This window comes from Salmo trutta, unplaced genomic scaffold (genome assembly GCF_901001165.1).
Source record: "Salmo trutta unplaced genomic scaffold, fSalTru1.1, whole genome shotgun sequence".
Taxonomy (NCBI): Eukaryota; Metazoa; Chordata; class Actinopteri; order Salmoniformes; family Salmonidae; genus Salmo; species Salmo trutta.
In genome coordinates, this window is record NW_021822695.1 from 205,998 (window position 1) to 219,995 (window position 13,998).

At 47.2% G+C, this 13,998-nt stretch overlaps 1 protein-coding gene across 5 annotated transcripts in view; it reads left to right on the forward strand.

Annotated features, from left to right (window-relative positions):
- Positions 1–5,841: 5,841 nt before the first annotated feature.
- The window catches only part of LOC115183660 (glutamate receptor 2), a 111,260-nt gene continuing 103,103 nt past the window's right edge, over positions 5,842–13,998 (forward strand). For all 5 annotated transcript variants that reach the window (XR_003874043.1, XM_029744768.1, XM_029744769.1 and 2 more), the window contains exon 1: positions 5,842–6,186. Coding sequence is in view for 4 of the 5 variants with exons in the window: in XM_029744768.1 (XP_029600628.1) it covers positions 6,081–6,186 (106 nt within the window). In the remaining variant the exon portion in view is untranslated. The remainder of the gene's footprint in view (positions 6,187–13,998) is intronic.

Here is a 13,998-nt window from a genome sequence, read left to right on the forward strand (position 1 = left end):
GAGAAAGGAGTATCCTGTAGCCAGATAACATTCGCTATAAATTATCGTTCAGTTTGGTCCCTAATGACGAGGTTCTAATCTCGTTCCTGGTACTTCATAGTACAAATACACCAACTCATCCAATGGCATATATCAATTGTCAACTCTAGATACTCCCATCTCAAGTAAAACCCCCTCTTGACTCCACTCCTGGACAAGCTCACTGAGGGGAGTGAGCCTCCAGGTCATACACTATCCCAGGGTAAGTGCAACATGAGAGAGGACATACAATGGTTCCACATTAATCACGCCATCCCTTCACATGGTTTAACAATAGGTAAAGACACATTCACATATGTAGACAATGTTCCAACCTGTCCTCTTCCCTTTCTGATATTCTGCATAGCACCAGGGACATGTGAAAGACAAGCCTGACCTCTCCCCTCTCTGGGCCTCAAGTGACTGAGCCCCAGGTGACTGAGCCCCAGGTGACTGAGCCCCAGGTGACTGAGCCCCAGGTGACTGGGCCCCAGGTGACTGAGCTCCAGGTGACTGAGCCCCAGCTGAGGGAAGACGTGCAACTGCCAACACCAGAATCCAAAGGGATACATTCTAATTACAAGTATCTCACAGAAGCATATTATGCAAATAAAACATCTTAATTATCTATGTTACCCAACTAATTCTGATTCATCTGCCACAAGGGTCTGCAGCGAATCACAGCCAGCCGCCAGAGAGAAGTGAATGTAACCACAGGACATGTAACAGAGTTGATGGACACCCTGTGTTCATCAATGGACAGAAAGTTTCACAGAATGTAATATAATCACGTGCTATCAGAAACCTCTGCACTTGACCCCAGGTTTAAGAAGTTAGCCTTCAGTGATGCCAGAGCGATTGATGAGGCTCTTCAAAGAATAACCTCAGCAGCAGGGATGGACAGCCCCAGCAGTCAGCTGGCTCAGGCACCAGGGCAACAGGAAGAAGAGGGAGGAAGGGAGGGACAGCCCCAGCAGTCAGCTGGCTCATGCACCAGGGCAACAGGAAGAAGAGGGAGGGAGGGACAGCCCCAGCAGTCAGCTGGCTCAGGCACCAGGGCAACAGGAAGAAGAGGTTGGGACAGTCCCAGCAGCCAGCTGGCTCAGGCACCAGGGCAACAGGAAGAAGAGGGAGGGACAGCCCCAGCAGTCAGCTGGCTCAGGCACCAGGACAACAGGAAGAAGAGGGAGGGACAGCCCCAGCAGCCAGCTGGCTCAGGTACCAGGGCAACAGGAAGAAGAGGGAGGGACAGCCCCAGCAGTCAGCTGGCTCAGGCACCAGGGCAACAGGAAGAAGAGGGAGGGACAGCCCCAGCAGTCAGCTGGCTCAGGCACCAGGGCAACAGGAAGAAGAGGGAGGGACAGCCCCAGCAGTCAGCTGGCTCAGGCACCAGGACAACAGGAAGAAGAGGGAGGGACAGCCCCAGCAGTCAGCTGGCTCAGGCACCAGGGCAACAGGAAGAAGAGGGAGGGACAGCCCCAGCAGTCAGCTGGCTCAGGCACCAGGACAACAGGAAGAAGAGGGAGGGACAGCCCCAGCAGTCAGCTGGCTCAGGCACCAGGACAACAGGAAGAAGAGGGAGGGACAGCCCCAGCAGCCAGCTGGCTCAGGCACCAGGGCAACAGGAAGAAGAGGGAGGGACAGCCCCAGCAGTCAGCTGGCTCAGGCAACAGGGCAACAGGAAGAAGAGGGAGGGAGGGACAGCCCCAGCAGTCAGCTGGCTCAGGCACCAGGGCAATAGGAAGAAGAGGGATCAGATGGAGCAGAAGCACCAGCAGTAGTGCCAAAAACGTCTGCTGTTTGGATGCTGTTTGACGACAGAGCAACTGGGGATGCAGCACGAAGGAATTTATTTATTTTTTATTTCACCTTTATTTAACCAGGTAGGCAAGTTGAGAACAAGTTCTCATTTACAACTGCGACCTGGCCAAGATAAAGCAAAGCAGTTCGACACATACAACAAATACAGAGTTACACATGGAATAAACAAAACATACAGTCAAAAAAACAGTTGAAGAAAATCTATATACAGTGTGTGCAAATGAGGTAAGAAAAGGGAGGCAAGGCAATAAATAGGCCATGGTGGCAAAGTAATTACAATATACAAATTAGACACTAGAGTGATTGATGTGCAGAAGATGAATGTGCAAGTAGAGATACAGGGGTGCAAAGGAGCAAGATAAATAAGTACATACAGTATGGGGATGAGGTAGTTGGATGGGCTGTTTACAGATGGGCTATGTACAGGTGCAGTGATCTGTGAGCTGCTCTGACAGCTGGTGCTTAAAGCTAGTGAGGGAGGTAAGAGTCTCCAGCTTCAGTGATTTCTGCAGTTCATTCCAGTCATTGGCAGCAGAGAACTGGAAGGAGAGGCAGCCAAAGTAGGAATTGGCTTTGGGGGTGGCTAGAGAGATATACCTGCTGCTATGGTGACCAGTGAGCTGAGAAAAGGCAGGGCTTTACCTATCAGAGACTTGTTGATGACCTGAAGCCAGCCAGCAAAGGCCAGCCAACAAGAGCATACAGGTCACAGTGGTGGGTAGTATTTTTTAACTAGGCAAGTCAGTTAAGAACAAATTCTTATTTTCAATGACAGCCTAGGAACAGTGGATTAACTGCCTTGTTCAGAACAACTGATTTGTACCTCGTCAGCTCAGGGATTCAAACGTTCAACCTTTCAGTTACTAGTCCAAAGCTCTAGCCACTAGGCTACCCTGCAACCCCAATATGGGGCTTTGGTGACAAAACGGATGGCACTGTGACTGCATCCAATTTGTTGAGTAGTGTTGGAGGCCCTTTTGTAAATGACATCGCAGAAGTCGAGGATCGGTAGGATGGATGGTCAGTTTTACGAGGGTATTGTTTGGCGGCATGAGTGAAGGATGCTTTGTTGCGAAATAGGAAGCCGATTCTAGATTTAATTCTGGATTGGAGATGTTTAATGTGAGTCTGGAAGGACAGTTTACAGTCTAACCAGACACCCAGGTATTTGTAGTTGTCCACATATTCTAAGTCAGAACTGTCCAGAGTAGTGATGCTGGGCGGATGGGCAGGTGTGGGCAGCGATCGGTTGAAGAGCATGCATTTAGTTTTACTTGCATTTAAGTGCAGTTGGAGGCCACGGAAGGAGAGTTGTATGGCATTGAAGCTCGTCTGGAGGTTAGTTTATATATGGTGCTTTAATAAATTCAGTAGTTCTAAACCTGCAACTGCCTCCTGCCTACTCCTCTCTACACTTGTGACAATTGAACTGAAACAGATATCCATATTGAACTGAAACAGCCATCCGTATCTAACTCAGACAAAGAAGGGCCAGAAGTATACAGAATGGTGTCGTCTGCGTAGAGGTGGATCAGAGAATCACCAGCAGCAAGAGCGACATCATTGATGTACACAGAGAAGAGAGTCGGCCTGAGAATTGAAACCTGTGGCACCCCCATAGAGACTGCCAGAGGTCCGGACAACAGGCCATCCGATTTGACACACTGAACTCTATCAGAGAAGTAGTTGGTGAACCAGGCGAGGCAGTCATTTGAGAAACCAAGGCTATTTAGTCTGCCGATGAGGATGTGGTGATTGACGGAGTCGAAAGCCTTGGCCAGGTCAATGAATACGGCTGCACAGTATTGTCTCTTATCGATGGCGGTTATGATATCGTTTAGTACCTTGAGCGTAGCTGAGGTGCACCCATGACCAGCACGGAAACCAGATTGCATAGCGGAGAAGGTACGGTGGGATTCGAAATGGTCGGTAATCTGTTTGTTAACTTGGCTTTCGAAGACCTTGGAAAGGCATGGCAGGATTGATATAGGTCTGTAGCAGTTTGGGTCTAGAGTGTCTCCCCCTTTGAATAGGGGGATGACTGCGGCAGCTTTCCAATCTTTGGGAATCTCAGACGATACAAAAGCGAGGTTGAACAGGCTAGTAATAGGGGTTGCAACAATTTCGGCAGATAATTTTAGAAAGAGAGGGTCCAGATTGTCTAGCCCGGCTGATTTGTAGGGGTCCAGATTTTGCAGCTCTTTCAGAACATCAGCTATCTGGATTTGGGTGAAGGAGAAATGGGGGAGGCTTGGACAAGTTGCTGTGGAGGGTACCGGGCAGTTGACCGGGGTTGGGGTAGCCAGGTGGAAAGCATGGCCAGCCGTAGAGGAATGCTTATTGAAATTCTCAATTTTAGTGGATTTATCAGTAGTGACAGTGTTTCCTAGCCTCAGTGCAGTGGGCAGCTGGGAGGAGGTGCTCTTATTCTATATGGACTTTACAGTGTCCCAGAACGTTTGGAGTTTGTACTACAGGATGCAAATTTCTGTTCTAAAAAGCTACTCTTAGCTTTCCTGACTGCCTGTGTATATTGGTTCTTGACTTCCCTGAAAAGTTGCATAGATGCCATAATGGAGGTCCGATCCTATTTGGAGGAGCCCCTCTGTAGATCCTCTGAGCTGGTGGAAGAACAAGGCCTCTGTCTACCCACGGCTTCCTAAAGTCATGGCAGGGAGACTCTGCATAGTGGCCTCATTCGTTCCCTCTGAGAGGGTCTTCTCAAAAACGGGACAAATAATTACTGAGAGAAGAAACCGCATCAGCCCCTCGACAGTGAGGCAGCTTGCATTTCTGAATGCAAATCTCTCATAAAAGCAAAATATGGTCAGCATTGCTGTGTGCTGCTGATTATAACATGGCACTAAAGAAGAGAGAGAAAAGAGGGACCTGTTTAATGTTTTTAGTGGAATGCTGCAGATTTGCACATTGTTATTTATTTTTCTTTGATATGGTGCAATATTCTATTATTATGTTGTTCAGATTGTATTCATTTTGAATTGTTACATTTATATGCACTTGTCAGAGTGTTGCTAGGAGTGGTGGTAGGAGTCAGGCGCAGAGAGCAGAGGTACAGAACTTCGTGTTTATTTTGAACAAAAAAAACTAACACGATCAACGCCAACACAAACGGCGTGGGTAAATTGCCAAGTGCCCAAAACAGGTGCACAGCATGCAATTAATAACAAGTAATAAATCGCCAGCACATCCAACGATAAAATACAACCTGACGTAAAATAATCCCGCACAACACTGGGCGGGCTAACCAGGCTTAAATAACCAAAATCAAAAACCCAAATGAGGGACAGGTGCAAACAATAAGACATACCAAACGAAAAGGAAAAAAGGATCAGCGGCGGCTAGTAGGTCGGTGACGACGACCGCCGAGCGCCGCCCGAGCAGGCAGGGGAGCCACCTTCGATGGGATTCGTGACAGCACTTTGTTTATATACATTAAAAACTTATACTTTAAATGCAAATGTTTAATAGCATTCTTTTTCATAACAAACCAATGCATTTTAAAATACATTGTGGTTAAGGTAGAGTATGATTTCATTTAATAATTTAATTAGAATTGTTTTAACACCAATCATAGTCAAACTATCGCAAACTGTTTGACTTGAAAAAAATACAAAACATATAATTTTTAATGAGCCGTTTGGGAGCCAAAAGAGCTGAGCCGAACGAGTCGGAAAGCCCATCAGTAATGTGGACTGTTTCCCCAACAACCTGACTCTGCTGCTCTCGGCTGCTCTCGGCTCTTTCCGTTCTCATCGGTATTCCTAAACTGTACGCGCGCTATCGATGATGAAAAGGCTCCAGCAGTGTTCGCGCGCCTCATAAAAGAGAGAGAGAGAGACAGAGAGAGAGAGAGAGACACAGAGAGAGAGAGAGAGACAGAGAGACAGAGAGAGGAGAGAGAGAGACAGAGAGAGAGAGAGACACAGAGAGAGGGAGAGAGAGAGACAGAGAGACACAGAGAGAGAGAGACACAGAGAGAGAGAGAGAGAGAGAGAGATAGAGAGAGAGAGAGAGAGAGAGAGACAGAGATCCGCAGAGCTGGAGCGATCTTCCCACGACCGAACCGCTTCAGGACCTGACAACAGTGAATTAGACACGCAACCCTCCTGCTGTCCGGTAACCGGGTCGCCATGCCGACCGTCTGATTAGCCGTCTGTGTGTCTGTCTGGAGGAACTGGACCGTTGTTCGGCGGTTGTATGTCGACGCCTCTCGGTATGAAATGTCTGAACTAACAACGATGAGGAGGAATCTACTGCTCGTGTTTCTACTGACTGTTATCTGCTTGAGACGCGAGGCGCTCTGCGGTTCTCCCAGTGTTCAGATCGGTAGGTACATTCATATATATTACATCTGGGGGAAAAATGCTCATATAACATATATATATATATATATTGCATTAGACAGTGGCCTATGTTGTCTCCGTGTACTGACACGTAGTCTGTATATTAGCCTGCATAACACTGGAGCGGTGGTTTCATCTGCATTACGCTGCATCTGAGATGGCGGGAGGGAGAAACGGGGGAGGAGGAAGAGAGGGAGAGAGAGGAGGGAGAGAGAGGAGGGAGAGAAGGAGAGGGGAAAGAGAGGAGGGAGAGAGAGAGAGAAGGGGGAGAAGGAAGAGAGAGAGAGGAGGGAGAGAAGAGGGAGAGAGAGAGAGAAGGGGGAGAAGGAAGAGAGAAAGAGGAGGGAGAGAAGGAGAGGGGAGAGAGAGGAGGGAGAGAGAGAAGGGGGATTAAGGAGAGAGTGAGTGATGGGGTATATGTGAGCTATTGAGAAGGCAGAAGGGGTTCCAGGCCTTCTCTTTAAAACAGATTAAAGATGGTGTTATTAATGATCAGGTCTGCTTCCTGCTGCATTATCATGGACGACAGAGCTGGGTATCATACCAGGCCTTGATTAGGATTATTATTGGTATTATTATGATTATTATTATACAGTAACAGCAGTCGGGGATTCAAGGCCTGTTCCAGACAACCTCACAGTGACTCCTCATAGACTGATAGTTAAATAGGCCTGTTTCAGTTCAATATGTCGGATTTAGTTCAATATATCTATTTCAATTAAATGTGTCTGACAGTTAAATGTGGATAGCTGTTTCAGTTCATTATGCATGGAAGTCTCAGTTCCATATGGATGGCAGTTTCAGTAAAATGTTGCTGTTTCAGTAAAATGTTGCTGTTTCAGTTAAATGTGGATGGACGTTTCAGTTCCATATGGATGGACGTTTCAGTTCAATATGGATGGAAGTTTCAGTTCAATATGGATGGACGTTTCAGTTCATTATGCATGGGAGTTTCAGTTCAATATGGATGGCTGTTTCAGTTCATTATGCATGGAAGTTTCAGTTCAATATGGATGGATGTTTCAGTTCAATATGGATGGCAGTTTCAGTAAAATGTTGCTGTTTCAGTTCAATGTGGATGGCTGTTTCAGTTTCAGTTTGATATGGATGGCTGTTTCAGTTCAATATGGATAGCCGTTTCAGTTCAATATGGATGGCAGTTTCAGTAAAATGTTGCTGTTTCAGTTCAATGTGGATGGCTGTTTCAGTTTGATATGGATGGACGTTTCAGTTCAATATGGATGGCTGTTTCAATTCCATATGGATGGCTGTTTCAGTTCAATATGGATGGACGCTTCAGTTCCATATGGATGGACGTTTCAGTTCAATATGGATGGACGTTTCAGTTCAATATGTATGGACGTTTCAGTTCAATATGGATTGCTGTTTCAATTCAACATGGCTATTTGAGATAGATATGGATGGCTGTTTCAGTTCAATATGGCTGTTTGAGTTAGATATGAATGGCAGTTTCAGTTCAATATGAATGGCAGTTTCAGTTCAGTATGGCTGTTTGAGTTAGATGTGGATGGCTGTTTCAGTTCAATATGGATGGCAGTTTCAGTAAAATGTTGCTGTTTCAGTTAAATGTGGATGGCTGTTTCAGTTCCATATGGATGGACGTTTCAGTTCAATATGGATGACAGTTTCAGTAAAATGTTGCTGTTTCAGTTAAATGTGGATGGACGTTTCAGTTCCATATGGATGGCAGTTTCAGTTCAATATGGACGGATGTTTCAGTTCCATATGGATGGACGTTTCAGTTCATTATGCATGGAAGTTTCAGTTCAATATGGATGGACGTTTCAGTTCATTATGCATGGGAGTTTCAGTTCAATATGGATGGCTGTTTCAGTTCATTATGCATGGAAGTTTCAGTTCAATATGGATGGATGTTTCAGTTCAATATGGATGGCAGTTTCAGTAAAATTTTGCTGTTTCAGTTCAATGTGGATGGCTGTTTCAGTTTGATATGGATGGCTGTTTCAGTTCAATATGGATAGCCGTTTCAGTTCCATATGGATAGCCGTTTCAGTTCAATATGGATGGCAGTTTCAGTAAAATTTTGCTGTTTCAGTTCAAGTTGAAGCTCGCATCCGCTACAAGTCCATGGTGCTTGCCTACGGAGCTGTGAGGGGAACGGCACCTCCGTACCTTCAGGCTCTGATCAGGCCCTACACCCAAACAAGGGCACTGCGTTCATCCACCTCTGGCCTGCTCGCCTCCCTACCTCTGAGGAAGCACAGTTCCCGCTCAGCCCAGTCAAAACTGTTCGCTGCTCTGGCACCCCAATGGTGGAACAAGCTCCCTCACGACGCCAGGACAGCGGAGTCAATCACCACCTTCCGGAGACACCTGAAACCCCACCTGTTTAAGGAATACCTGGGATAGGATAAAGTAATCCTTCTAACCCCCCCCCCTTAAAAGATTTAGATGCACTATTGTAAAGTGGTTGTTCCACTGGATATCATAAGGTGAATGCACCAATTTGTAAGTCGCTCTGGATAAGAGCGTCTGCTAAATGACTTAAATGTAAAAATGTAAATGTAATGTGGATGGCTGTTTCAGTTTGATATGGATGGACGTTTCAGTTCAATATGGATGGCTGTTTCAATTCCATATGGATGGCTGTTTCAGTTCAATATGGATGGACGTTTCAGTTCCATGTGGATGGACGTTTCAGTTCAATATGGATGGACGTTTCAGTTCAATATGGATGGCTGTTTCAATTCAACATGGCTATTTGAGATAGATATGAATGGCAGTTTCAGTTCAATATGAATGGCAGTTTCAGTTCAATATGGCTGTTTGAGTTAGATGTGGATGGCTGTTTCAGTTCAATATGAATGGCAGTTTCAGTTCAGTATGGCTGTTTGAGTTATATATGGATGGTTGTTTCAGTTCAATATGGATAGCTGTTTCAGTTCAATATGGCTGTTTGAGTTATATATGAATGAACGTTTCTGTTCAATATGACAGTTTCAGTTCAATATGGCTGTTTGAGTTAGATATGGATGGCTGTTTCAGTTCAATATGACTGTTTGAGTTAGATATGGATGGCTGTTTCAGTTCAATATGGATATCTGTTTCAGTTCAATATGGATATCTGTTTCAGTTCAATATGGATATCTGTTTCAGTTCAATATGGATATCTGTTTCAGTTCAATTGTCACAAGTATAGAGAGGAGTAGGCAGGAGGCAGTCGCAGGTTTAGAACTACTGAATTTATTAAGTGAGGGAAAAAATTTGATCCCCTGCTGATTTTGTACGTTTGCCCACTGACAAAGAAATTATCAGTCTATAATTGTAATGGTAGGGTTATTTGAACAGTGAGAGACAGAATAACAACAAAAAATCCAGAAAAACGCATGTCAAAAATGTTATAAATTGATTTGCATCTAGAACACACTGAAAGGGTGTGAGGTTAGTGGAGGAGTGACGGAGGGCGTTTTGTTCATATTCTGCCCAAGGCAGCCCACAGGTACCTACCCAGTTCCTGATTTACCCTTTCCACCTGCCCATTTGATTGGGGATGGTACCCGGAGGTGAGGCTGACTGTGACCCCCAGTCGTTCCATGAAGGCCTTCCAGACACAGGAGGTGAACTGAGGACCACGGTCAGACACAATTTCCTCCAGGATCCCTAGTGCCGGAAGACGTGAGAGAAGAGAGCCTCCGTGTTCTGCATGGCCGTAGGGAGACCAGGCAGAGGAATCAAACAACAGGCTTTGGAAAACCGGTCCACAATGGCCAGGATGGTTGTGTGCCCCTCTGAGAGGGGAAGGTCTGTGACAAAGTCCACGGAGAGATGGGACCAGGGGCGTTGTGGAACCGGCAGCAGGTGGCGTTTGCCATAGGGGAGGTGTCTCAGTGTCTTGCTCTGTGTCATATTCGTGTCTTTAGGTGGCAGGGAAGTCAGGCGCAGGAGAAACCAAGTTGGTTAATATGGAGTATTTAATGAAAAACAAACTCCAAAACCAAAGTACAAAATAAAATGGGTAAAGGATTCCCATCGCACACCGATACACAAACTCACGTAACATAACATCCAAACAATCACTGACAAGGACATGAGGGGAAACAGAGGGTTAAATACATAAGTAATTAATGGGATTGGAACCAGGTGTGATGGAAGACAAGACAAAACCAATGGAAAATGAAAAACTGATCAATGATGGCTAGAAGACCGGTGACGTCAACCGCCGAGCACCACCCGTGCAAGGAGGGGCATCGACTTCGGCAGAAGTCGTGACACTCTGTGCGCAGGTGGAGCAGGAAGTGACGTAAACCCGGACGTCCTGGGCAAAGGTGGGCCAACAGTACTTGGCGGAGAGACAGTTGTTAGTACGGGCTATACCCGGGTGCTCCGACACAGGTGCTGTGTGTGCCCAGGCGAGGAGACGGTCCCGCACATCAGTGGGCACGTAGGTAAGCCCCTCGGGACAGTGGGCAGGTGAGGGCTCGACGGATGTCCGCGTCCACATTCCACATGACAGGAGCCACAATGAAGGGCAGAGTGTCCACCTCCGCGATGAAGGGCAGAGACGAGTCAGGATGAGCCAGAACAGGTGCGTTTGTAAAACGTTCATTGAGCTTACGGAAGGCTTCGTTGGCCTCCTTAGTCCAGCGCAGCTGTCGATGTCCTCCCTTCAGGAGGGAGGTGAGAGGGGCCACTACTGTGCTGAAACCCCTAATGAAGTGCCTGAAATAGTTGGCAAAACCTAGGAAGCGCAGCACCGCTTTTATGTTGGATGGAACAGGCCACGACCGTACTGCACTGACCCTCTGCTCTTCCATCTCCACTCCCGCGGTGGATATCCGATAGCCCAGGAAGGAGACCGCCTGCTGGAAGAAAAGGCGCTTCTCTGCCTTGGCGTACAGGTGATGACCTATCAGCTTCTCCAAAACGGACCTGACATGAGAGACATGTTGCTCGCGTGTAGTGGAGTACACCAAGATGTAGTCTATGTACACCACTACACAGCGACCCAACATGTCTCTAAACACCTCATTAATGAAGGATTGAAACACAGAGGGTGCATTTGTCAGGCCATAGGGCATTACCCTGTATTTGTAGTGCCGGTGCTGCTGTCAGGCCGTAGGGCATTACCCTGTATTTGTAGTCCCCGGTGCTGGTGCTGAAGGCGGTCTTCCATTCATCCCCCTCTCTGATGCGCACCAGGTCGTAGGCACTACGTAAATACAATTTGCTAAAGTACTGAGCACCGAGCAACTGTTCTATCACAGTGGGTATGAGAGGCAGGGGATAACTGAATTTAACAGTTGCCTTATTCAGTGTCCGGTAATCAATACAGGGGTGGAGACCTCTATCCTTCTTCGCGAAAAAGATGCTGGAGGAGGCCGGAGAGGTGGACGGACGGAGGAATCCTTGGGCCAGCGCCTCCTGGACGTAGGCCACCATTGGGTTTGGTCTCTGCATGCGAGAGAGGGTAGATGTGCCCCCCGCGGGAGGGTAGAACCAGACAGTAGGTCGATAGCGCAGTCCCATGGGCGATGAGGGGGCGGGCACGTGGCACGAGTCTTCAAAAAAGCCACCTGTAGGTCCCGTTATTCCTCCGGGATAAGGACGTGGGTGGCCAGGTCTGGACTTTCCACAGAGGTGGCATCGATAGACACAGAGAGACACCTCCCCTGACATTCCTGCGACCAACCCAACAACCTCTCTGTCCACGATATCCTGGGGTTATGCAACTGTAACCAGAGGAAACCTAAAACTGCGGGGTGTGCAGGAGAGTCTAAGATGAGGAAAGTGATGCATTCATGGTGGTTTTGAGCAACTGTGATGGAAATGGGAATCGGGGTCTGGCACACCAGTCCTGTTCCTAGGGGACAGTTGTCTAGGGCATGGACTGGGATAGGGGGTTGTAAAGAGATTAGAGGAATGCGTAATGATAGGGGGTTGCCACTGACTGGTCTAGGAAATTGCCTGCAGAACCTGAGTCCACTAGTCCGGGAAGGTGACAGGAAGGAGGACTGGCTGGGTGGACAGAGAGGAGCAAGGCACGTCCACGCCTACCTGGGAAGGTGCAGGAGTGCCCCCCGGCCTGTTGCTTCCTCGCCTGGTTCTCCTACAGGGAAAGGTGGTCCGACTCCCCGCAGTAGGAGCAGAGACCCTGTTGACGGCGGCTTTGACGTTCCTCGGGGGGAAGGTGCGTCGTGCCCACCTCCATGGGCTCAGTCTCGCTGGAGGTTCCTGGAAGAGACCCGAGACCCCGGGATGGGCGACGACGGGCACGTAGGAGATTATCCAGGCGGATGGCCATGGCGATGAGCTGGTCCAGCATGAGGTCCAGCTCGTTCTGGACATCCGCCAGTAGCCCGCTACGGAAAATTGTCAACAGGGCCTGGTCATTCCAGCCAGTGGACGCAGCCACCTTCTGGAAATCCAGAGTGTACTCAGATGCTGTCCTGGACCCCTTGTCGTAGACGGAGGAGATGCTCACCACCCTCTCGGCCCTCTGTAGGGTGGTCAAAAACAGCACGGGTTTGGTCCAATCCTTACGACGCCCGTGACAATACTGGTGTGCAACAGAGAAAAAAATTAAATAAAACAATATGGGGATGAGGTATGTAGATTGGGTGGGCTATTTACAGATGGGCTATGTACAGCTGCAGCGATCGGTTAGCTGCTCAGATAGCTGATGTTTAAAATTAGTGAGGGAAATATAAGTCTCCAGCTTCAGCGATTTAAAAAATAATAATTGTTAAGATTTTATTATTATTCTTATTTTTTTGCAATTCGTTCCAGTCATTGGTAGCAGAGAACTGGAAGGAAAGGCAGCCAAAGGAGGTGTTGGCTTTGGGGATGACCAGTGAGATATACCTGGTGTTGTTATCGTGACCAGTGAGCTGAGATAAGGCCGAGCTTTACCTAGCATAGACTTATAGATGACCTGGAGCCAGTGGGTCTGGTGACGAATATGTAGTGAGGGCCAGTCGACGAGAGCATACAGGTCGCAGTGGTGGGTAGTATATGGGGCTTTGGTGACAAAACGGATGGCACTGTGATAGACTGCACACAGTTTGCTGAGTAGAGTGTTGGAGGCTATTTTGTAAATGACATCGCAGAAGTCGAGGATCGGTAGGATAGTCAGTTTTACGAGGGTATGTTTGGCGGCGTGTGTGAAGGAGGCTTTGTTGCGAAACAGGAAGTCAATTCTAGATTTAACTTTGGATTGGAGATGTTCAATATGAGTCTGGAAGGAGAGTTTACAGTCTAGCCAGACACCTAGGCATTTGTAGTGATGGTGATGGATAGGTGATGGATAGGTACGTGTTTACATTCCACCATTTACAAACCCGTTTCCATTCACAACCAGACCACCCCAACATCAACATACTGGATGTGAAAACACTTTCTATGTTTTGCAGAACAAACAGCTAGAAGATAAATGTTCCCAATGACATCATCTGGTGGGTGCATCATGGGATTTTATCTCTGAGCAGGCAAAGTTTACTTTACGTTGGATGGCTGTTTCTGTTCAATATGGATCGTCATGGAAATATCTAGATGTTGACGCAGCTGAACATTCTCTCTGTTTAATACAGACAGAATCAGAGTGTTTCTAAACATGGTCTCTGTTTAATACAGACAGAATCAGAGTGTTTCGAAACAGTCTCTCTGTTTAATACAGACAGAATCAGAGTGTTTCTATACAGTCTCTCTGTTTAATACAGACAGAATCAGAGTGTTTATAAACATTCTCTCTGTTTAATACAGACAGAATCAGAGTGTTTCTAAACAGTCTCTCTGTTTAATACAGACAGAATCAGAC